General features: G+C 51.8%; 2 protein-coding genes across 3 annotated transcripts in view; one reads left to right on the top strand and one right to left on the bottom strand.

Annotated features, from left to right (window-relative positions):
• Positions 1-390, bottom strand: part of LOC121155322 (selection and upkeep of intraepithelial T-cells protein 8-like) — a 46,969-nt gene extending 46,579 nt beyond the window's left edge. Inside the window, exon 1 of the mRNA XM_040978615.1 lies at positions 82-390. Within this exon, the coding sequence (XP_040834549.1) occupies positions 82-390 (309 nt within the window). The remainder of the gene's footprint in view (positions 1-81) is intronic.
• A 745-nt stretch (positions 391-1,135) lies between these two features.
• On the top strand, positions 1,136-17,923 carry SLC5A9 (solute carrier family 5 member 9). Of its 2 annotated transcripts, XM_040978682.1 has the most exons (15): positions 1,140-1,301; positions 3,074-3,145; positions 5,512-5,648; positions 5,769-5,811; positions 5,897-6,061; positions 7,154-7,259; positions 7,926-8,006; positions 8,163-8,368; positions 8,521-8,656; positions 9,488-9,595; positions 10,473-10,623; positions 11,765-11,933; positions 12,996-13,211; positions 15,700-15,859; positions 17,715-17,923. In XM_040978682.1, exons 1-15 carry the CDS (start codon positions 1,140-1,142, stop codon positions 17,921-17,923), a joined length of 2,121 nt encoding a protein of 706 aa, XP_040834616.1. The 2 variants fall into 2 exon arrangements, with proteins under 2 accessions (XP_040834617.1, XP_040834616.1); XM_040978683.1 differs by lacking the exon at positions 5,769-5,811 and having other exon boundaries at positions 1,136-1,301; positions 5,512-5,616.
• The last annotated feature ends 6,444 nt before the right edge of the window (positions 17,924-24,367 follow it).

Here is a 24,367-nt window from a genome sequence, read left to right as displayed (position 1 = left end):
GACAGATAAGGAGTTCTGGCTCCACATACAACTCTGTGGTCCTCACAGGATGCTGGGAGGTTGGACAGGGCAGTGGGTCACCTTTATCTGCTGCTCAGATCCAGGGTCCAGGCCTATGTGCACAGCAGGTGCCTGTGGAGTGACAGAAGACTGAAATGCCTTTGATGCAGCCACTCTGGAAGGACCGTGTGAGCAAGCAGTCAAGTCTGTAGGTCTGGCATCCAGGCCCCTCAGTGAGATGCTGGCTGGTGTCACTCTCTTTGTGCTAGTTCCAGGGGCATGCAGAAACTCAGGATCTGCAGAGCGTCTCAGGAAGTCACAGTAGCCCCACAGGTGCTGAGGCGAGCAAGTGTAGGCCACACTGGTAGGGGTTCCCTGGTTGAGAGACATTGAATTACCCGCACAAGGTCACCTGTAGGAAGGTGATAAATGCTCTGAGGTCTGGAGGCCAGGCTGTGTGAGTCCAGCAGATGGGACTCTGAATTGTTTTTGGGGAAAGGATCAGTAATCCCAGATATTCTAGCTGTCACAGCACAAGGTAGGAAGTGTGGGCCAAGCATCAGCAGAGATGAATTCTGGCCTTGCCTCATCACCAAAGGCTCTGGTTTCTATCCCTTTCCCAGCCTGAGTTTCCCACTCTGTGCAAAGGGACAGGACCCCTTGGAGGCTGAGATAGACAGACACGAGTCCCGGTGATGCTTGAAAGGATGACAGGGCTTTGCTCATTTCCCCTGTCATCCTCCCACTGGATGAAGGACACTCACTGAGAATGGACTGGAAGGGAGCCTGGGCCCAAGCTCAGCTCCTCCTTTCCTTCCCTAAGCCTCAGTTTCCCCTCCACACGAGCAACACCTTGATTTCTGAAATCCCTCCCAGCCCTGGGGATTCCAGGGCTTCTTTCTTACCTCCTTCCCTTCCTCCTCTTCTGGCAGCCGGCAAGCACATGTGACTGATTATGTACACTGTAGCTGGTTATGTGGGTGCAGAAGGGTTGGGAAGGCATGCTGCAGGGGCTGAGGGTGGCAGGTAGGAGGACTTTGTGTGCCAGGCTGACAGTGCCTGGGGCTGTTTAATCATTAAAGGAAAGGAATGAAGCTGGGAGCGCCTCAAAGTCCAGCCTGCAGGAGACGGACACACAGATGAGCCAGGAGCGAGCAACAATGGGGCCTGGAGCTTCAGAGGCGGGGGACAGGCTGGAGGCGGCTCCACGGTCAGCGCTGGGCCCTGGAGTCAGCCTGCACACCTATGACATCGTGGTTGTCGTCGTCTACTTTGTGTTCGTCCTGGCCGTGGGGATCTGGGTGAGTGGCCTGGAAGCAGAGGCTGGCAGAGAGACAGTGGCAGCTTCTCATCTGAGGCTGGGTGTGGGAGTGGGCAGAATGCTCACAGCTCCACAAAGAGCCTTCAAGCAGGACCTCCTTCTATAGAAGGGCAGACTGCGGGCTCTGGCTTGCCCGAGATCACACTGTGAGCAAGAAGCTGTCTGGTATATCCCACCACCCTGACTCCTACCTCCTTACTTATCTTGTTGTCTTTATGCACCTGCTGCCTCTGCCCCACCCATGCCTGGCTGCCCTCACTTCTGCCCTCTTCCTCATCCAAGACTCCCCACTCTGCAAAGACCTGACCCGTTGCCCACCACCATCCTGCACCAGTTAGTGCCCTGACCAGGCAGTGGAGCTCATGTGCTCTCAGGGAAGGGTCCAGACCCGACTCTCAGGTGCCTCTGTTCCCCATTGCTCAAGGGGGTTTGTCACCAGAGGGTCAGGGAGCTCTGAGTTCAAATCCCAACTTGAAATTTCACAGCTGTTGGGCTCTGGATATATGCAGGACTTAGTTGTGCCTCAGTTTCCCCATGTGGACAAGGACAGCACAGGCCACACTGTGGAACTGGAGCATTCCATAACAAGATACTTGTAAGCCCCTGGCATCGTGCCCAGCTCACAGCTGGCAGGCCATAAACACCTGAGATGATCTCCCACAGTCCTGCAGGAAAAACAGCACCTTTAGACTCTCTTTGGGGCAGACTGTGACTTGAGTCCCAGCAGTCACTGCCTAGACTGTGGGGAGGGCAAGGATCTTCTTGGAGCCTCAAGTCCTCATCTGAAGAGAGAGATAATAGTCCCTTCTTCCCAGGGCTGCTGGGAAGAACAACCAGGGGTGGGCATTTGGCAGAACTGTTCAGATGCCTACACCCGACCAAGGCATGGGCCGGCCTGCTTGGAGTCCCAGCTGCTGTGCTTCCCACCTCTTCCCTAGGATGGAAGCAGATGACAGTTCAGGTGCTCAGTTCCCTGCCACTACATGGGAGGCCTGGACAGAGTTCCCTCTCAGCTCCCTACTAACGATCTGGGAAAGCAGCAGAAGATGGTCTGAATGCTTGGGCCCCTGTGCCCACATGCGAGTCCAGGGCAGAGTTTCTGATGTCTGGTTTCTGCCTCGCCCAGCCCTGGCTGTTGCAGAAATTAGAGAAGGGAACTAGCAAATAAAGAATCAATCTCTCTCTCTCTCTCTCATCTCTCTCTCTCCAACTCTCCCCTTTTAACTCTCATTCAAATAAGTAAATAAGTAAATATTTTTTAAAATTGTTTTTATAAAAAGAAGAAAGTATGTCGGGCACAGAGATATCCGCTGGCTCCTGGGGGGCAGCTGGTTGGGAAGAGTACCAACTCCACTGTGACTTTAGACAAGTTCCTTCCCATCCTCCTCTATGGAATGAACTGTCTCTGCTCACATGGGCTCCAAGAGGTGACACTGGAATGTTCAAACAGTGACTTACCAAGACCAGGCCCTGCACCCTCACCTGTCCCTTGTCACTAATTATTCTCCCACTGGGGAAAGAAGTTTCTTTCCAAATATTCCCCTTCTCCTTCCCTTACGTGTTTCTCCTGTTCCAGACTCCATCAGTGGCTCTCAAGGCACGTCTACAATCCAAAGCTCTGGTGGCTTTGCCCTGCCTCACCCTTCCCTCTGTACCCCATAGTACCTGGCTGTGGGGCAGGCATCGGGGTGGGAGAGGGCAGAGGTCAGAGAGAGGCTCACTGGTCTTCAGCTCTTGCCACTTTCTTCCCAGTCGTCCATCCGTGCGAGCCGAGGGACCATTGGCGGCTACTTCTTGGCAGGAAGATCTATGAGTTGGTGGCCGGTGAGTTAATCTCTCTCCTCTCCTCCCAACCTAGTAGCTCTGCTCTCTTCTCTTCCTCCTGCATCCATGCCCTCTCTTCTGGTCTCCTGGCTAACCCACCTGCAGCTCCAGTGACCTTTTACAAAAACTTCAGACTGTCACCTCCTGGGAACCTTCCCCGCTGGTCGTATCCCTGTCACAGAGGGACGCACAATCCATGCCATCAGACCTGAGCTGGAAGAAACCCAGGGTCTTGCAGGAGTTGGGAGGAATCCCTGGCTCCCTGGGATGAAGCTGGGGAGACTTCCTTGAGAAGGTGATGCACAAGTCAGAAACAGAGGATGTAAGTGAGGGGAACCGAGGGGAATTTCAACACACCCAATGCATTGATCCTGAAGACTTTGCTAACTCGGCTCTCCCAGGAGGCTGCGGACAACTCCTCTTCCAAAAACACGAGGAATTTGTGGGGCCATCAGACCCAGCAGTAATAGATGCTGTCTCCAGGCACACCTGGCTGTGCAAAACTCAAATGCTACTTGTGTGCTTGCACACTCAACTAGTGCATTCTCTTACATTCTCATGTACTCATTCACACTCAAGCTCACTCTGACACACACAGACTCACTCATAGACTCGTGCATTCTCAGTGTGGCATATACCCAGCCTTATACACCTTCACACAAACTCATATATGCACACTCTCACAATCACACACCCACACCACATGCACACTCGCATATACATACAACATTCTCCACTCGCTCATGCAAGTTCTCACACACTGACACACACACACTTCTCTGTACACTCGACGCTCACACGCTCATTCACACATTCTTACACGTTGCGTCATGAACTCTTACGCACTTTCATAATGCTCTCAAGTTCTTATACACACTCTCCCGCTCACACACACATACGTAAACACTCATGTTCTGACACGACACAGCTACTCACATGCTAAGGAACTTACAGCCACACATCTGTGTTTGCTCACAAATTCACACACCCACACAAGTTCGCAATCATGCACTCAAACTCACAAACTCAGGCTTCCAGCCTTCGTCTTGCTTCTTCGCTACCCTGTCTTGCTTCTCACTGCTTTCCCTGCCCGTGGCTGGGGATGCATTGTTAGTGCATGTACATGTGTGTGAGTGAACATGCTTTAGTGGGCTATGCATATGTATACACATTCATGAATACTGGGTGTGCATTGTCTGTATGTTAGGGTCATGTATGTCTGAGTTGTGCATAAGCACATGTGTGACCGTGTCTCCTGATGTGTGCGTGCAGAACATTTACATGTGTGTACGCATGTGTCGGGTCAGCAGCATTACAAGTGCCTTCGTGACATCAATCCACCTCTGTTCACTTTGCACTTTTGCCCTAGACTGCTGCCTCTTCCCTGAGTTCATCAACATATTTCCTGTCTTGTTTCTATTGCCCAGGACCACTAGAACAGAAGGTTGGGGAGAAATGAGTCCTCACATTTCACAGTGAAGAAGCTGAGGCTGTAGGAGGGGAAGCAGTTTTATTGAGTTGATACAGGACACAGCTCTTCCCTTCCAAGCCCCGGTCCTGCTCTCAAGGACTCCTCTAGGAATCTTCCCACACCCCGGAGCTCCTCTCTCCCTCCCCAGGCAAGGATCTCACCTGCTAATGGAGGGAAAAGTGGCTGAGTGCTTAGCAAGTGCTGAGCGCCTGAAACACCAGGGCTCAGTCCTCCCTCTGCTGCTTCTTAGTTGTGGGATCTGAATAACTTCCTGGTCTGCATCTCAACTCAGTCATCAGTAAATTGGGGATAATCACAATACCTGCCTCAAAAGGCAATGTGTGGGTTTGAATCCATTCACCTGATCAAGATCGTGCCTGATGCTCAACGCTGCTGCAGCACTGGCTGCCACTGCCTTCCCTACCTCAGACAAGTTGACTGCCTCCTGCAGAAAACTCCACTCATAGGTGTCCTGGCTGCTCCCTGTGTCCTTGCCCTGGAGCCTGCAGGAACTGGGACTGCAGGATGGGTGGGGCAGTCTATTCTGCCCCTTAGGAGCTCTTGCTTTCCCCTTCCTTCTCAACACTCAGAGCCCCTCCTATTGGGGTCTCCTTGCCTTCCCTTCTTTCCCACTTTGCCACCCACTCTCCAGGTGACACGCAGCCACTGTGTTCGTTGTCACTTTTTGCCATGTTTGCTCCTTCTTCTGTGAATCAGGATTGCTAATAGTCCTCCCTCCAAATATGTGTGGGGAGGTACTGTATTACCGACTCAGTGCCCAGGAAGCAGCTCAGACCCTGCAACCATCAGTTCCATGCCCACTCCTTGCTGTTTAGGCTTGTCTCTTAAATCACTCTGATTAATCCTGACCCTTGACCCCACCTGTGCCTTGCAGATCGGAGCATCTCTGATGTCCAGCAATGTGGGCAGTGGCTTGTTCATTGGTCTGGCCGGGACAGGGGCTGCTAGTGGCCTTGCCGTGGGAGGCTTCGAGTGGAATGTAAGGAGGCTGAACTGGCCTGGGAAGGGAAGGTCCCAGCCCACTCCAACTCCTGGCTACAGTGCTCAGAACCTTAGAGGTGCTTGGGAGGTTGCAGGATGAATTGGGAACCCATTTTATAGAGGAGGAAATGAAGGCTGGGAGGAGCAGAGGGAGCATCCAAGGTCACACAAAAGGACTTTGACGAAGTCCCAAGTCCCTCACTCCCTGGCCACGGCTCACCCCTCTGGGTGGGAGGCGGCCCCTCCACCTGGAGACCTTCTTCTGCTCCCTCCCTCAGGCAACCTGGCTGCTCCTGGCCCTGGGCTGGGTCTTCGTCCCTGTGTACATCGCAGCCGGCGTGGTCACCATGCCACAGTACTTAAGGAAGCGATTTGGAGGCCAGAGGATCCAGGTGTACTTGTCCCTTCTGTCTCTCATCATCTACATCTTCACCAAGATCTCGGTGGGTATCCCTGCTGCTCTCAGTGAAAGCACCGAGCAGAGAGAACGGCTGAGGCTCACAGCTGAGGGGAAGCTGAGGGCCACAGACAGAGTGAGAAAGCAAGGCCTGATCCGTGCGCAGCTGCAATACGGGCTGCCCTCACTAGTGGGGCAATCGAGGATCAACGATGTACATTTGTTAGGTGAATCTAAGTCTTTATGCTTAAAAACTCACAATCATAGCACTCATTTGTTCATTTATCTTTCCATCAATTGATTCTCCATTCAGTAACCACAGGTTTATTAAGTACCTGGAAAATTAGAGTCAGAAAATAAGAGCAAAAACTTTCTGAGCTAAACTCAGAAAGCAGAGCTAGGCAGGTTGCATGGCTGGTCCAATTCTACTCAAAGGAGCTGCAGCTGCAAGTCAAGGTCAGACCCACCCACTCTGGTCCCAACAGGGTCTCCCTCCCTGCTGTGTCAGAGGTCCACAAGCAGTCCCCATTGGGGCCCCCACATACCACAGGGAACTGAGTCAGTCAGTTGTCATATCCAGGGCTGGAAATGACCGTCAGGCTCCTTGTTCTACCAATGCTGAGAAAAGCCCCAAGTCGGCTTAGAAGAGGCTGCATCCCAGGAATTCTCACAACACCTGCCATGAGCATCATCCAGGCCTTCAGAGTCTGCCAGGACCGGGCTCTGTTGTCCTTGGTCAGTGGGCCCTGAGTAGCTGAGTGGGCCCTGCTCTTCTGAGGAGCAGTTAGCCACTCCTGGGCCCCATGCTCTGCTCACCTCCAGTTTGCCCCTCATGTCCCCTGCCTTCCGCTCCTTTCCCACCACACCCCTCCTAGGTCAACAGACACCTGGCAGTGGCATGTGGTACCTGTCCTTGGTTTCCATGCACCCAGAAGCTGTGATGGCTGTGAGGTATCCGTAGTCCCCCCCCATCTCTGAGGGGGAGCCCAAGCATTTTATCATGACACTCAAGGCCCGGCCTCTCCACTGGGTGCTGAGGACTGAGGGAACTGCTGGGTGGGACTGGTGAGTAACATTCCCATAGCTCCCCACCAAGGGCCTTGGGGTGACTGGGCTTGGTGGGTCCCCCTCTCTGCAGACTGACATCTTCTCCGGAGCTCTGTTCATCCAGATAGCTTTGGGCTGGGACCTGTATCTCTCCACGGTGATCCTGCTGGTAGTCACAGCGGTCTACACCATCGCAGGTGGGTTGGAGGGTGGGTCACGGTGTCGTGCAGACACTGACAGTAAGCAAAGGAAGGCAGGGAAGCTTCAGCTGGACATAGTCACCAAGACAATGCCCGAAGCAGAGTCAGAGCTGGAGGGACATGCTGAGACAGGTGCCAGAGCAAGAGGACATCTTGGAGGAAGCTGAGTGACACGAACGGGCAGAAAGGGAAGATGGATCCAGTGAAGATGCCTGAAAGACACAAGGCAGCAAGGTAGAGGTTAGGGGGCCGTGATCTGAACCACAGTTGCCACGAACAGCCCAGAAACAAACCTGCCTTCACCTGTCTTCTAAAACCAGTAGTGCAAGGCTGGGCATGCCCAGAGGACGGTACAGAAAAGACTCGCTTAGACTAAGAGAAAGAAGGGTGTGTTACTGCAGGAGTTAACAGTACGATGGTCTCAGGAAACTGGACCACAGGAAGCTATAGCTATAGCCGCACCCTGCCAGGAGCAGAGCTAACTGTAAAGGCTTGGCTGTGGTCAACCCGGAACTCTGGCTGTGGGAAAGGCAAGAAGCCAGAGTTCACCCACCAAGAAGGCTCTGTGGCTTCTCTGGTCTCCTGATGTGGCCTTGCCCGGGGCAGGAAGCAGAGGGAGGCCCCTGTGGGTGCTGATGAATGAGCCCTCTGCTTTGGTCCCAGGGGGCCTCATGGCTGTGATCTACACAGACGCACTGCAGACGCTGATCATGGTTGTGGGAGCCCTGGTCCTCATGTTTCTGGGTAAGCAAGTGGTGACACTTCCCTCTCACCCCAAATTACTCTCTGGTGTGGCTTTGCTGGAAGATCCCGCAGCTCAAAGCTTTGTCCTATCTTCTGAAAACCTGGGGTCTCAGTGGGGTGACACAGCTGTCTTCTTCACCGTGTCTGTTCCCACAGGCTTTCAGGAGGTGGGCTGGTACCCAGGCCTGCAAGAGCGGTACAGGCTGGCCATCCCTAATGTCACAGTCCCCAATACCACCTGTCACCTCCCACGGCCAGACGCCTTCCACATGCTTCGGGACCCTGTGAGCGGGGACATCCCGTGGCCAGGTCTCATTTTTGGACTTACAGTGCTGGCCACCTGGTGCTGGTGCACAGACCAGGTAATGCCCCCAGGCCAACCCATCAGGAAGCACAGAGAAGGTGGGCACCGGAGGCACCGAGGGGTGGGCCTTGTCCTGGACTTGAAGGAGGGCAGTGGGTGACAGGAGGGCAGGGCTCACCAAGCGCCCGCCCTGGCTGTGCTCCTGTTCAGGTCATCGTGCAGCGGTCACTCTCCGCCAAGAGTCTGTCCCATGCCAAGGGAGGCTCCGTGCTAGGGGGCTACCTGAAAATCATGCCCACATTCTTCATCGTCATGCCTGGCATGATCAGCCGGGCCCTGTACCCAGGTGAGAGTTCGCCCTGCTCTGGGGAGGTAGGGAGTGGGGTGGACAAGGTGCCCCTGAGCAATGCTGGGCAAGAGCCAAGGCTTGTTTTACTGATGAGAGCAGAGGCCAGATCTGGGTTTTGTGGGTCAAACCCACACACACACATTAGTGCAAGAAGCTTATGACAATTACATCTTAAAACCCTGCATCCATTCCTTGTGCGGAAAACTCCATAAGGTGTCCTTGGCAGCTCCCAAGGGTGTTTGTTTGCGTTTATCATCATGCAGTGCCTGGGGGTTGTTATGGTGGCACTGCAAGTTAAGCTAATGCTTGGGATGCCTGCATCCCTTCTCAGAGTGCTGGTTCCATCCTGATTACTTTGCTTGCTGCTAATGTGCTTGAGAAAGCACAGGAAACTGGCAGAAGCACTTGAATCTCTGCCAACCATGGGCAGAAGTACTTGAATCTCTGCCAACCATGTGGGAGACCAGGATGGAGTTCTACGTTGAGCTTGGCCCAGCTCCAGCTGATGCAGCCACATGGGGAGTGAACCAGTGGACGGAAGAACTCTGTGTTTCTCCCTCCTTTTCTCCTGCTCTCTAGCTGTCTCCCTCTCTCCTATTTCTCCTCTTTCTCCTCTCTCTCTCTCTCTTCCAGAGAAATAAGTAAATCCTTAAAAATGCACAAGACCTGATACCCAAAGAACTCCCAAGTTTGCATGGTAGAACACAAGAAACCTTGTCCAACACCCAGGCTTCACGGTCACTGCCAGCATCTTCAGGAGCTGAAGAGCAACTCCTGCTGAGAAGGCCCATGATCCCACTGCTCTAACTGTTACCGCTTTCTCTGCAGATGAGGTGGGCTGCGTGGACCCTGACATCTGCCAAAGGGTCTGTGGCGCCAGAGTGGGATGTTCCAATATTGCTTACCCCAAGTTGGTCATGGAGCTTATGCCCATTGGTGAGTCCTATCTCCCCCTTGAACCTCCTCCCTTCTCCATGCTCAGCAGGGATTATACCAACAGCGGGTGGGAAGAGAGAAGAGAAATATCTCCATACTCCCACTCCACCATGCACCTGCATACAGCCACATGTGGCACCTGTGCTGGGAAGGCACCAACGTTGCTGGCAGGTACTCGAGGTACAGGTGAGGGACCAACACCTATGCCTGGACCCTGCTGTCTCCAAAAACTCAGCTATGTGGAGGGCATAAAGCGATGTGACTAGGCTGTGACTCAGCCTGGGAAGAGCCAAGGATGGGGAAATCTCCCAAAGGGGAGGGAAGCTGAATCCCAGGAATAACCAAGCAGACCTGTGTTTGACTCCTACCCACCTGTGAGTCCTCTGTGAGGTGGAATTAACCTCGTCAATCACGGAGAGGGGTTGAGTCACCAGGAGAAGGTGCAGGGAGGGGACAGGACACTGATGGTACCAAGGGTGGCAGTCATTTCCTTGGGTGAGCATCCCAGTTACAGAGGTTTCCTAACTGTGCTAGTCGGGTGGGTGAAGGGTCTGAACAGGGGTCACCCCGGCCCATCTTCTTGGGGTAGAAGCAAGCCCAGGAGGATACAGATCTGCCCCAGCAATCATTGGCACTCCCATAGCCATTTCCTGACAGCAAGTAACACCCAGTTTCTGCCTCCGAGAACCGGGCAGTCACTCCACACCACAACACTGACTATTAACAGTCACAATTGTTGGATTGCTTATCTGTGCAGGGTGGGGGCCCCCCACCCCAGGACTCTCTGCAGGCTTCCTCACTCCAAACTCTTGGCCCTGAGTGATGCTGCGAGCCAGTGCTAAGAGCCGGCTGCCTGCTCACAGCCCCTCTCTGCCAGGTCTGCGGGGCCTGATGATCGCCGTGATGATGGCCGCCCTCATGAGCTCGCTCACCTCCACCTTCAACAGCAGCAGCACGTTGTTTGCCATCGACATATGGCGGCGTCTCCGCAGGAAGGCCACGGAGCAGGAGCTGATGGTGGTGGGCAGGTGCGCTGGCCCTTGCTTCACTCCCTCCAGGCTGCTCCTCCCTGCAGGATGAGCACTCTTTTCCTCTGTTTCTCCTCTCCTCCACTCTGGAGATGGTGGCTAAAGGGCCCTGGCTGGGCAGGACCGTTTCTCTACAGTGTCCTTAGGAAGATCCGTTGAGTCTCCATGGGGTAGAGGAGCCCTCTGAGATCTTTGCTTGGTAGCTAACACAGCCCCTGGACAAGGATTGCTTATCTCATCATTCCCCCCACTCACATACACACAACCTGTAGATTAGATCCCTGCCTTTGCCCCCACCTTCCCTTCATCAGTACCCTGAAAGAGTCCCAGCTGCCTGCTCAACTGGGAGTGACCAGCTAAGATCTGAGCAAGAAGAGAGGCATGAGCAGAGGGAGTCTACATGGATTCCCACTGTGCTCGTGGAGACTGGAAAGAGAGTGGGAGGCAAGGAACAGGTGTGCAGACATTGCAAGGGAAGCAGTTCTTATCTCTTGGCACGTTGCTTAGTCAGGCAGGCACTTATCTGATCCATTAGTGGGATTTGGGCTCCATCTAGTGGCCATTTGTATCATTGCATCAAGCCCTGCAGCAAAAAGCTGTTCAAATTTCTGCAAAAAAAATCCAAAAAAATCGCAGTTCAGGAACACTTTGGGGTTTAGGCTCAGGTCAAGATCATTTGAGGAGGAGTCTGGATAAGAAGATAAATTTGTTCTCTGAAGCACAGTGTCATTGTCAAGGAGAGTAGGTCAGAGCTGAAGGAGCCTGGAGAAGGGCACTGCCCCATGCAGGGTTGGGGCCTAAAAAACAAGGAAAAGCTTCTGAAGCAGAGAGCAGAGGACTTGTCCTGGCTGGGTGGAAGGTGTGGAGCCTGCTGTGAGCAGCAGGTGAATGCCATGACCTTGAAAGCATCTCATGAAAATGCCAGGGTCTTAGCCTTCTGGGGTTTGGGGGTTCTAAAGTTCTGGTGTTCTGGGGTTTCAGCAGCCTTGGTTTCTGAAACTTAGTGTCTGGGATTCTGGCCTTCTGACCTCGGTTTCCGTGACCATGCATCCCCTTCCCTGCTCTTTGCCCTTCTGGGTCCCAGTGCCTCACCCTCCCTGGCTCGTGCCAGGCCAGCAGTGCGCTGTGCTCTCCCTGGCAGGGTGTTTGTGGTGTTCCTGGTGGTTGTCAGCATCCTCTGGATCCCCCTCATCCAGAGCTCCAACAGCGGGCAGCTCTTTGACTACATCCAGTCTGTCACCAGCTACCTTGCTCCTCCCATCACTGCCCTCTTCCTGCTGGCCATCTTCTGCAAGCGGGTCACAGAGCCGGTGAGTCACACACCTGTTTCTGTCCCTGTGGCTCAGAGTCTGGAGCCTGTGGATGGCCTGGAGTCTGGAGCCCCAGTCTGTAAATGGCCTGAGCCCTGTAGCTTCTGCTCACGCTGTCAGAGCGAGATTCGTTCATGCACCCTTCCGGCCACACCAGGAGTGCGGTAGTACAGCTTTCACAAAGGTCACCCAGCCCCCAGGGGCAGAGGTGATCTAGCTAATAAGCAAGGCATGAGGCTCCAGGGAGGGTGTCAGGAAAGATGTCCTGGGCGAAGTGACATTGAGCTGAGCAGTGTTCCAGCGTGTTCGTTCCAGACACAAGGGCTAGCATGAGCGAGCACACAGCAGACGGGAGGCTCTCCAGGGTCTGCCCCATCTCCAGCGCTCCACTGTCCTGTGTGTAAGCAAAAGGACGGCAGTGACAGCGATGGCAGGCAAGTGTGAACTCACAGGGTGCCTGCACACATGTCACTCCCATGGCCATGCTGACAGCTGATGCTGCGGAGGAAGCTGGCGGGACCACGACCGGAGAGCTGGTCTGTGCTAGGACCGACTGACAGGCCCCAGTCCACAGGCTGCGCGTCAGGCAGTGATGCCACAGGCGCACAAGGACACGCAGAGAGCTCAACCTCACCTCCTTCTGATCGCCTCTCTAAGCCACATGTCCTCCCTGGGTAGAGCTCTGTTCTCCTTGCTGAAGACGTGGCACAGAGCATAACCTCCACATTGAGTTCTGGGGGCTTGTGCAGTAGTGACCAGCACCTCATTTGTTAACATAGACATCATCGGACTCTTACATAGCTGGTGGGAACAGGTACAGGTTGGGGCTAAATGATGCTGTAAGTGAAGAAAGACGGGAGAGGTGCTAACACCCCCCCCACACACACACACACACACGCACACAGGAGAAAGGGATCCTGGTGTTTTCTGTGTGTTATCCAAGCTTACTCTACTCCACTCTAGCTGTGCACAGAGCACCCGCTACTCTGCGGTCTCAGCTCTGACAGGTGCTCCCTGGGCGAAGCGGGGATGGGGGTCGGCTTACTCTGTGTCTCTCCACAGGGGGCTTTCTGGGGCCTCATGTTTGGCCTGGGAGTGGGGCTTGTGCGCATGATCCTCGAGTTCTCCCTGCCGGCCCCCGCCTGCGGGGAGGTGGACCGGAGACCTGCGGTGCTGAAGGACTTCCACTACCTGTACTTCGCGCTGCTCCTGTGCGGGCTCACGGCCATCGTCATCATAGCCGTCAGCCTCTGCACAGCCCCCATCCCTGAGGAAAAGGCAAGTGGTGCGTCCCACCGGGCCCAGTGCCAGGAACTGGCCTTCCACGGGTTGGGTCCCCCGTCTTTGTGGCCATGGGGCTGGGAGTCCCCAAGTGGAAAGTGGTGCATCCAGTTGAGCAGCTCTGTGCTGTGGCGCCAACGCGGAATGGCCACCACCTGTGTCTGTCCGGGGGCAAGGCGAGGGGCGCCACAGGGTCCCTGGCCACGCAGGAGTGCAGCCCCCAGCTCTAGTGGGAACAACCTGACGACCAGCCTGGTTTGACAAGGTCACCTTAAATTGAGCCTTGAAGGAGTAGGGATTTCTTTGTTAGACAATAAGCGCATGGGAAAGCTGAGTCTGCCATGTGAAGGGGTCCTCACCTTCCGCTGTCTTAGCGATCTAGGTGGGAACCCCCGCGTGGGGAGCTGCTTTTGCCTCAGACCACACATGAGCCTGCCCGGACTGTCCTGGCTGAGTGCCTCAGACCGGGCGCCTTCAACCACAGGCATCGGGGCCCCACAGCCTGAGAGGGCCGAGGCCCCGCTGTCAGCACAGCTGCCCTCGGCCTTGTGGCAGCTGCCTTCTCTCCGTGGCCCCGTGGCCCTTCCTGAGCACACCCATGACTGACACCTAACTTTTAAAACCACCATCGGACTCAGGCCCTCTTCTAACCTCGCTTAGCCTGCATCTTATCAATTCAAGATTCCATTGCCAAATGTAACCACGTACTGAGTCAACCTGTGGGTTTTGGGGGATATGATTGAGCCCACAGCAAAGGCCATGGTGGAGGTCAGTGCCCCCACCCCCCGATTGTGGGGGTCGGAATCATCTGCAATGCCCCCTGTGTGTGGTGCCTTGGCGTTTGCAGCCTGACCCTGTGTCTGTGGATTTACTGAGCTCTGTGGCAAGCAGGGTACTCACCGCGGCCTTAGGAAGCTCCATCCTGCACCCCGGTATTCCAGTTCCTCCCAACTTGCGCTGCAGTCTGTCCCAGTGCAAGTCCCTCCTGGGACCTGCTCTCCTTCAGTCGCCACTGCCTCTCCTCTCGCCAGCAGACTTTTGCAAAGGAAGGCTCCTTCTCAGGCTCCACTTCCTGCCTCTGGCCTTTTTCTCTCGTCTCTGTTCATGGTGGCCTGGCTGCCACCCCGAGCACAGATCTCTCACCGACAACTGACAATTTGCTGATAAAATCAGTGGGCATTCCTCCATCTTCCTCAGGTTCTCAGGGGGAATCAGACACGACTCACCACGTCCTGCTCCCGACGTGCTCTTCATTTCTCTCCCTTGATGTTCTCCCTTCTGATTTCTTGCTATCTTCTCATCTCTCTTCTGACTTCTTCACAGGCTTAACTATAAGTAGGAACCCACCCGTGGCCTGCAATGCTTCTCACTCCGCAGCGCCCCTGGATCTCAATTCAACAACTTTCTACATAAAGATCATACTTGATTCTCTATCTCCAACCCTCTGCCCCGAAGACTAAAACCTTCCCCCAGATCTGACCGCTCACTGGTGACACAGAGACACAACTCACAGGTTGTTGCAGCCACACAGCACAAATGTAGAGTGAGGCTCTGGGAGAGAGGTAGACAAACTGTCCACGCTTCCATGATCCCAGGAGGAGGGACGCCTGAGCCAGGGACAGCTGCACATGCTTGGTTCAACACACCACAACGAGCCTTGTTGGAAAGGAGATGGCTCGGACCTTGTAGCTGAGTGCACCAGCACTGACACCAGCCAGAGAACTGGTCATGTTTGCTTCTGTGGAGTTACCAAATGCGACAAGATGGCAAGCCAGCAGAAACGTGCAGGGGACCCAGCTTTACTTCTCCTCGCCTGGGTTCCATGGACTCTGCGAACGAATCCTCTGTTTTGCAAGTGATAAAACCTACTCCTGGTCCCCTGAAAGGGTCCTAGCACTCATACAGTCTTCCAGAGCAGGTGACTTCTCCCTGCCCACTCATCTGGCGTGTTCCATCAATCACTGTGGTCAGTAGATTTTATCTCCTCGTGTTCCTTAGGCTGCACCCTCCTACCTGTTGTGTGGAGCTTTTGGGATTTCTCACATCATTTCTACAATAGCTGCCACCCTCTATTTCACCCCAAAGGACCTTTCAGATCTGTGGTGGTTCTCCATTGCCAGCATTCTCCAATGCTTTAGACTTCTTTTAAAGCATTTCCTCTGATGCCGACTTTCTAAGACTTTGCTTTCATGCACTTGCCTCCCTGTCCAGGTTCATTTCTTCCCATCTGTGAGCTCCCATGCCTGACTCCTGCCTGACTCCTGCCTGAATTCCAGCACCCAGCACAAGTCTGGCATAGAGCAGGTGCTCGTAAAATGTTCCTATTTCAAGATCAGTGTTCAGATCTGGGCCTGCCAGCTCCCAGCCCTGGCCTGACTACTGGTGCTCCTTTCTGGTGCGTTAATAATACTCCACAGATTGCCCTCTTGGCCTGCAGCTTCTCTCCAAAGGCAAGAGACTCTAAACAGTGTTTGCTGTCCTCCAGCTTGCTCGCCTGACCTGGTGGACCCGTGAGTGTCCCCACCCTGGATTACAAGAGGAGGTCTTTGAGAGCTCTCTGGGGAGATCAGAGAGGCCAGTGGAGGAGTGCCATGGTGGAAGTGGAGCAGCAGAGAACTCCAGCCAGAGCAAGGAGCAGCCGGGAGGTAGGCTGGGACCACATGGTAGGGGATAGGGGAAATCACATCACAGAAGGGCAATGGGCAGACATCATGCTGGGCTTCCTAAGACTCAATTCAGGGACCACTAGGGCTAGGCTCTGAGGAAGACCCCTAAATATCACTCTCCCTCCGTTTTTTAAAATAAGTATATAAAACTACTTGAGGAAAAAAAAAGACAGATGAGAAAGACAAGTGGGAATGAAAATATTGTCCTCACTACTGATAAGGTATAGGATGAGCGATCTGGTTTATACTCATGGGGAAGCATGCTTCCTAGCACTGAACCCCAGCATCAGACAGACGCATGTCCAGTTACCCCTCGATCCAGCCCTGGGCACAGCTTAGGTCTGTGAAGGAAGGAGTCGCTAAGGCTAGAACTCCCCCTCCATCTTTCCCAAATCTACCAAGAGGGAAAGTCCTTTGCTCCCTCCTCTTCCCCCCGAGCTGAATGGGTGCCCAGGAAGATAGAGGTGTCACCTGCTGAGTATTGTGCACCGGGCTTACTAACTCTGCCCAGAATTATTAATTATTAATTATAGTTAACCATTATCTGGAGCATGGTTGACCCTCACAAGTCAAGAGCAGCTGAGCATGCATGCAGCGTGTCTGCCTCCACCAGGTTCCCTCACAGGCACCAGGCCCATGGTGTCTCCTGCAGCTGCTGATAGGCCACACATGCTTTGCTTCCTAGAGATCCTTAAATGAGTTAGAATTGCTCATTAATCACATTTACTTTAAGACCATGTAGTACCTAAAGCTGAATTTGATTATAGGACAAAATGTATCTATTCTGGACATGATAGCAGGTATCAATGGATAATGATATTATAGAGATTTTCCAATTATAACATTTTTAGGAAAATTTTCAGATTCAGAAAGTTAAATCACACCATTAAATAAGTTCAAAATTAATTTTTCTTGCCCTTGTGATCGGCAAATGCCACACAATTGAAGTCCTGAGGTTGTGCCCTGCTTCAGTGGGAGGAGGTCTTAGCACTGGGAGAGGGTGGGCTGGGTGCCCCAGCAGCTGCCTTCTGCCATGGGATCAACCAGAGCTCCGTCAGGGCCTCAGCCAACATCTTAGTTCCAGCTTTTGGTGTGTCAAACTTGGATTGATTAAGGAAAGTTCCAAGCATCAACAAGATTATCACGACATTGGTTAGTGAACCAGGTACTAAGCCCTGTAAAACTTGGAGCTTTTGAAAAGAGCAACATGAGAATAAACTGGGTGAGGCAGCTGCCAAGAGAAGGAGAACAGAGGAAGGGAAGAGCCTCACAGGCAGTGCCCTGAGAGAGAGGAATGGGTCAGCTTGTACCTTCCCACCACTGACTTCCAGAAGCAGAATACATAGTGTGGCTGAGTGCTATGAAACCTCTGTCCCCATTCGATGGGGGCACCTGCTGCAGGGCAGGGTGTTTGTCATGGATGCATCTGGCTGAGAAAGACCATGCCACTCAGCAGCTGAGTGCTTAGGGTGTGGCCTCGGCCAGCTGAAGGCAGAGCTGGCCCTGCCTGGTACAGAGGTACCCTCCGTCCTGAGTCAGACATCGCTCAAGTGTGCTTTGAATCTGGGAGAATCGCGTGATGCTCCCTCCCGGGCATGCACCCTTGTAGCAACGAGATGCTTCTGCTATCTGCCCAGAGGCTGAAGCCAGTGTCGGAGCTCAGTGTGCAGTTAACACTCAGCACCCAGCCTGCGCTTTGCAGAAAGCATCCCTCACCCCCTGGGCATTCTCACCCCTTCCTTAATTTCTCATCATTTCTCCTTCCCTTTCTCTCTTTACTTCCCTTGCCTATCCTTCCATCTCCCTTTCCCCTCTGTTTTTTCCCCCTTTGCAGCCCCGTGCAGATCCTTGGGAAAGCTGCTCTGGGGCTGGTTCTGTGGGCTCTCTGGGAACCCAGAGCAGAACCTGAGCCCATCAGAGAAGGCTGCCCTTGAACAGAAGCTGACCAGCATCGAGGAGGAGCCTCTCTGGAGGAGCATCTGTGACATCAACGCCGTGATCCTGCTGGCCATCAACATCTTCCTCTGGGGCTACTTTGCATGACTCCATAGACCTGTCAATCACCAAGACAGGGGAAACATAGCCCAGCCTTGGTCAGCCACGGACACAGGCTGTCTTTCCTCCTGCTGTCCAGACTGGAAGCCACAGAGGCTGAGCCCCTCAAAAGCAGCCCCTGCAACCTGCTCAGTTGACAAGTGGAGAAATGGAAGTCCAGAGAGAGCACTGGGTTGGCTCAAGGTCATACAGCAGGACTCACCCTGGGCCTTGGGACTCCAACTCTCTATTACATTTCCTTACATTTCTACCTCAAAAGCACGTTTCTACCCTCCTGCGAAAACTACTTAGAAACCTTCACTGAGGGTAGAAAATAATACAAGGATTTGCAAAAAAAAAAAAAAAAAAAAAAAAAATTCACATGTTCCCATTTTCCCATTTTCTCTACTTGTGTATCCACTCTACTTCCAAGATTCATGGGAACTATTTGCAGCACATATGAGGGCCTTGGGTTTTTTCTTGCTGACTCCACATGGTGATGGTCAGACCCCAAAAACTATAGAATTTACATATAGTAGCAGCTGGTATTGTGGGTGGGGGATTCTTGAACAAAGGACTGTCATTTGTTCAAACTGTGTCTACTCCTAGTCTCAAACTCCAGGATGCATACTGCTGTCACACCACAAGATTAGACAAAACCTATAGTCTCAGGTTATACTGGTACAGAGACTTGCTGAAAATAAGTCGCCACTCTGTACTGCAGGTTAAGCCCAGCAGTGGGCAGCATGGCCAGCCTCGGAGCCTCTACTTAGGCATCCACATTTAAGTGTCCCTTCTTGGGACACTGTGCTTAGCAGGTGACAGTTGTTGCCTACAGTGCTGGTATTGCCAGCGTACCATACAAGTCAGTTTGAGTCTCAGTTGCTCTGCTTCTTATCTGGCTCCCTTGTTGATGTGCCTAGGAAAGCAACAGAAGACCAACATGCTTGAGCCCCTGCATTCATGCAGGAGACCTAGAGGAAGCTCTTGGCTCCCAGCCCTGCCAGATGGGTTGCTGTCTCTCCCCACTGCTTTTGTAACTCTCTGCCTTTGAAATAAATAAACAAATCTTTTAAAAGTCTCTTCACCAGGAAGCTGTCCTAAAGTCCCCGTTGGGTTAACGTCTCACTCCTGTCCCATTACTGTACTGATTACTCCAAACCGTATGTGTCTCCTTCCTAGCCTGAGTGCTTCAAGGGGCCAAGAACCTCTCCCAAGTGACTTTGTATCAATAAAGTAAGAGCTGTTCAATAAACACTGTTCTTCAAGGACTTTCTTCGCATTCTTTGAGCTGTGGCTAACTTGGGGGAACCTTAGGTTGTAGTCTAAATAACTGAATGTTAGGTACCTAGGATGAGACCCCAGCACCATTCCACTGACACAGACACCAGGTGGGAATGCCCCTTCCTTCTTCCAGTTGCACCTGTTCTCATCATGGGCACTTTAATGTTTTGGTTGTCATTTCACACTAATCACTAATACATTTGGATGCCAATAAAATCCTGTGTCTTCAAGGTATAGATTCACTATTGCCTTCTTCTGCTGATCTCTTGTCCTCACTGTGAATCCCTTCAGGTGAAGGCTCTCCCCATTGTTCCACTGAGCCATTCTGAGTACTCACCTGTCTTCCCTGGTACCTTCAGAACTATTCACACATGTCACTGTGTGCAGAGGACTTTGCTGAAATCTTGGGGAAGGGAAGCACAGTGAATGTCAGAACCACACACTTATGTCAGAACATCCCATTTTTAGACATTCCTGGCAGCGCACTCCTGGAATGTCACACAGGTATCCTCCTTGTTCTTCAAACTCCTTCCACCTGCTGTGATGCTCAGCCCTTCTCTCCCCACTGAGCTTCCCACCAACCCCATAGATCTGTCTCATCAGACCCAGAGCTTCCCTACTCTCTCTGCCTGGTTAATTCCTGATTGTTCCTCACATCTTAGCTCAAAAGGAATCTATATTGTATCAATCATGATCTTACCGCAGCCCCCTGCAACCCAGAGCAGGTAAGTCCCCAACAGCCAACACACAGACCCACATACCCTGACTTGACCTTCAAAGCACGGGGCAGTGTATACTGCTACACTTGTATGAGTATGTCATTCATGTGTATCTTTGTTTGGAGTGAATGGTACATGTGGACAGGATCTCTTCCTGTCCTTAAAGCTTCTCTGTGCAAACGAGCAGGAGGCTTCCAATTGAGCAGAATCATCTCAGGCTCATTTCAACCTCCCTGCCAGGGGGCCAGCTACAGGTGTGCAGTAACCCCCCCACTTCTGTGCAAAGGTAGTCCTGCAGGTTGGGGAGAGGCTGGTGCAGCGCCTGTGAGATGAGCAGAGAGGAGGCTCCATCCTGAACTTCACCTCTTCCCTGGACTGTTGCATGGCCCCTTGCTTTTTACATCTGTTCCTGGTCTCCCCTCTAACAACCAGTCCTATGCACTTTACAAGTAAGCATTCTGAAAGATAAATTTTATATTTTAAATATTTAAGAATCCCTACAAACCAGGTTTACTTGCATGGCATGAGGCCATACCAAACTGCTAGAAACAGCCAGAGTTTAGGCCATTGACTCCTTGCTCTGCTTCAGCCTAATAGAGGTGATTTGCACAGTGATGAGACTAGGAACCTGGAAGACTGACCTGGTGGAACCAAATTCTTCGTTTGGTTATTTGATTAACACATGAATCTGTGTAATTGCTTAACTTTTCTGTCATAATGTTTTTCATCATAAATGCAAAGGATAAATATAGCTACTTCATAAGATCACTGACAGTTTTGTACAAGTAAATAAAGTAAGGGGGAGGAACCATGCCTTAGCAAACTAATCCTCTGCCTGTAGCTCTGGCATTCCATATGGATACCAGTTCATGACCTAATTGCTCCTATTCCCATCCAGCTGTCTGCCTGTGGCCTGAGAAAGCAGTGGCAGATGGCCCAAAACCTTGGGGCCCTGCACCCACAGAAGAGATGCAGAAACAGCTCCCAACTCCTGCCTTCACATTGACTCAGCTCTGGTTGTTTACAGCCATTTAGGAAATAAACCAGTGGAATAACTCTCTCTCTCTCTTTCTCCTTTTTCTAACCATCTGCCTTTCAAATTTAAACAGCTTAAAATGAACCTTTAAAACAAGAAATACAGTATGTGAAAGTGCCTGAAATACAAAGTGCTTGGTAAGCATCGATGATCATAACTTCTCTTGGCAGGTGCGTGAAGCAAACACATCTGAGAAACATGACATGCCATACATAGTAAGGATATTTCAGTGCTAGTATAGCATGCTATCACAGCAAAGAGCAGGAAATAGAAGTCAGGAAAGAGCTTGATAGAAAAGTGAACTTTGGGACTGGACTTGAGAGTGAATGGGGATTTTCTGGACTAAGCCCTACAAGGTAAAGGGCCTACAGGTAAAGGCCCAACAGGATTCCAAGTACATAATGCATTTCCACAGGGATACTATTACTCATTTGCAAACATCAATCCTAGGCATTTAATTTCTGCTTGCAAATCCTGTTTTCAACCTCTTGTATCTAAAGCAGGACTGTGAGATTTACTGACCAAGCATAGGAGACAACGGAATTCAACCCATGAGAGAGACTGCAGTGCCCACACTCCCTGCACACCTACTGGTCCTTTTCAGTTGTGGCTTGTTGCCAAAAGCCCCTACAAAACTTTTTCTGTTGCAGAAAAGACTCATTGCACCCTTCACCCTGTACACAACAGACTAGACATGCTGGGAATTAACACGTCCAGGGGCAGCCATGAACCAACGGGGAGCAAGGGTGAAAGGATAAACATGGTCCTTGTCCTCAGGTGGGACAACTTGGAGACTTGTTCTAGAACAGTGCTCATCCTGAGTTCTCAGAGACCCTACACCCCACCACCCAGAGCATCGGTGTTGTTCATCAACATACTCCATGTGGCTCCCAGACCATCCCTCTCCCATTTTCCCACTCCCTGTAGATATTTCTTGAGATCTTTTCCCAATAAACTACTGGCAGATTGAGGTACTTCTGAGATGGAAGGCTTCCCGGTGTGGCAAGGGAGGGACTGAAAGGAAGGCAGCTGTTGTGAATCCTACGTCACTCCCAGGCCCTGGACAGGTCTATTATGAGCACACCAAGTCACAGGCACATATACATCTTCACAAATGTAGCACCTGCACCATTTCCAACAAGCCTTGAAGAGTTTCATGTCCACTCCACCTGCTTCCCCACACCACTGTTCACATGCCAGCCTCCCCTACCCTGGCCTGAAACATTCACTGTGATCTCCTGGCTCCCACTCATCTCAGGAATGGTCTCTTTGTTTACACACTTCTTAACGCTTCTCCCACCCACCCGTGTTAGCTGGCATCTTATCTCTGAGATCCCACAGGGTGTAGTGCTGGTGTTACATTCTCTCTTTATCACTGAAGGTGCTCTATGAAGGAAGGTATGGTACTCACCCAGGACTTGCACAGTGCCAGAGCACTCAATGAAACCTCAGAAAATGTCTGATGCATGAGAAACTGAATGCATAAGTGTTAAATGGATTCCATGATTGTTTCACTCTGCTGGTTCCTCAATCTAGGCATAACAAGAAGAGTGACGGAGAGCTGTTTCTGTATGCACTTTAGAGTGTCAAAATCCTAACAGGTATGAGGGCTTATTACATTCCTACAACTCCTACAGGGAGGCAGGCAAATATCATCACTTTTCCAGACAGGCCAGTGGTGTCCACATGTAAACTGTAGCTCAGATAGGCAGCCTTTTCTACCTTCCAGCAACTCCCTCTGCTCTGTAGAGTGTCGAGGCATTTAAAGACCATCAGAGAGTAGTGCCCGCCACTTGTGCCTATCTGCGCCTCCAGTGTGTCTGCAACCCTTTTCCAACTTCACCTTCACCATGCTCTCTCTTCTCATCAGGAGCCTGTTCCCAGATTCATGTCTCCTCCAGCTCCAGCAGGTGACCTGGCTTGCAAGATGACATCAACGACTCCACCCCAAATCTCTTTAAAGGAAACTGCCAGCTGGCAGGAGCCAGTGAGAGCCACAGCCACCTCTCTGTCACTTCACACAGGTACCCTGTCCTCACTGCATGGAGCAGGGGTCAAAATGTCTGGCCAGAGTAAAATGACTTGCCTCCAAGCTTGGGTGTACTCCTGCCTCCACCTCATGCATGCTTCTTCAGGTTTAGCGAGGCAGTGGGAGTTCACTGTCAAGCTGAATTAAACTCTAAGGACCCTCCTAAAGTTAGTGTTGTGTGCTTCCTGTTGGACTTCACACTGTTCACTCAGGGCAGGGAACAGGTAGATGGCTTGGTGGTGCTGGTGACTGACAGGAAAGGTCACTCACACCGCAGCTTGAGTGGCAACAGCACAAACAGAAAGACACGAGAAGTTGCTTCCAGAGAACACAGTGAGTCTGCCATAAGCAGTAACAGCATTTGAGCAGGAGCTGCAGACGGCGGAAGGACGACATCTAAAAACAAGCAGGGATCTTGAAAATACCAAACAGGAATGTTTGCTCAAGTGACTTGCAATTGAGTGTGGACTGCAAAAGGCTCAGTTTAACTTGTGAGACTCATAAATATGCCTCTGGGTGAGAGAGTTCACATTAGGAGGAGCTGAAAACTGCTAGAAACTCAGCCAAGGCCACTGTTGATTTTCCATTAACCTAAAATGAGTGTCTTTCTAGACTTCTAGCTGTAAGATTACTGTAATTTCTTCTGTTCTCCAGGGCAAAAAGTTGGGAGGATTTAAAGGTTATACATAAATATAAATCCTAGGGACCTAAATTGAGGTAGTTACAGTTTACTTTCATATTTCAGAATCAAATCTCAGCTTTAGCTCAGAAACACAAAGCAGAAATGTCAGACTTCTTCCTGTGATTTCTATAAAAGCTACAACTCTCACTGAAGCTCTGGGACCTTATACTCCAGAATACAATAGTCAGGGTCCATCTCTCTGTGTGGTTCCTTTGTACATTTTTAAATTAAGCATATTGGGAATGGAAAGGTGCCTCATAAGGGTTCTCATGTAGCCTTCCTGGCCACTACCATGCAAACCAGGAGTTCTCCAAGCAGCCCCCTGATGGATCACACAGCTCCGTGCTGACACACTCCTTCAGTGAGGAAATGACTCCTTGCTGAAGACCCAGTGTTCGTTTTGGGGCCACAACGATGATTGGAAAGTTCCCAGGATTGGCCTTGTGGTGCAGAGGGTTAAGGAACTGCCTGTAATGCTGGCATCCCAGATGCATGTCACCTGGGTAAGCAGCAGAAATGGCCCATGCGCTTGGGCTGCAGACACCCATGTGAGCGACGGGGATTTGGATGACTTTCCAGACTCTTGGCTGCCACCTGTATCAGCTCAGCCATTGTCCATTTGAGAGAATGAATCAGCAAATGAAAAATTTCTCTTTTGTCTTCCTCTCCTCTCTGTAACTCTGCCATTCTAATAAATAAATCT

Source organism: Ochotona curzoniae, unplaced genomic scaffold (assembly GCF_017591425.1).
Source record: "Ochotona curzoniae isolate NIBS_2020 unplaced genomic scaffold, NIBS_Ocur_1.0 contig_291, whole genome shotgun sequence".
In the NCBI taxonomy this organism is placed as follows: Eukaryota; Metazoa; Chordata; class Mammalia; order Lagomorpha; family Ochotonidae; genus Ochotona; species Ochotona curzoniae.
This window is presented reverse-complemented; position numbering and strand designations above follow the sequence as displayed.

Excerpts from the sequence above, each read along its gene's own strand:
- SLC5A9 (XM_040978682.1), top strand. The coding sequence starts at position 1,140 with ATGAGCCAGGAGCGAGCAACAATGGGGCCTGGAGCTTCAGAGGCGGGG. Across the intron at positions 5,649-5,768 it reads AACTGGCCTGGGAAGGGAAG|GGAGCATCCAAGGTCACACA; the intron begins GTCCCAGCCCAC and ends GGAGGAGCAGAG. Across the intron at positions 7,260-7,925 it reads AGCGGTCTACACCATCGCAG|GGGGCCTCATGGCTGTGATC; the intron begins GTGGGTTGGAGG and ends CTTTGGTCCCAG.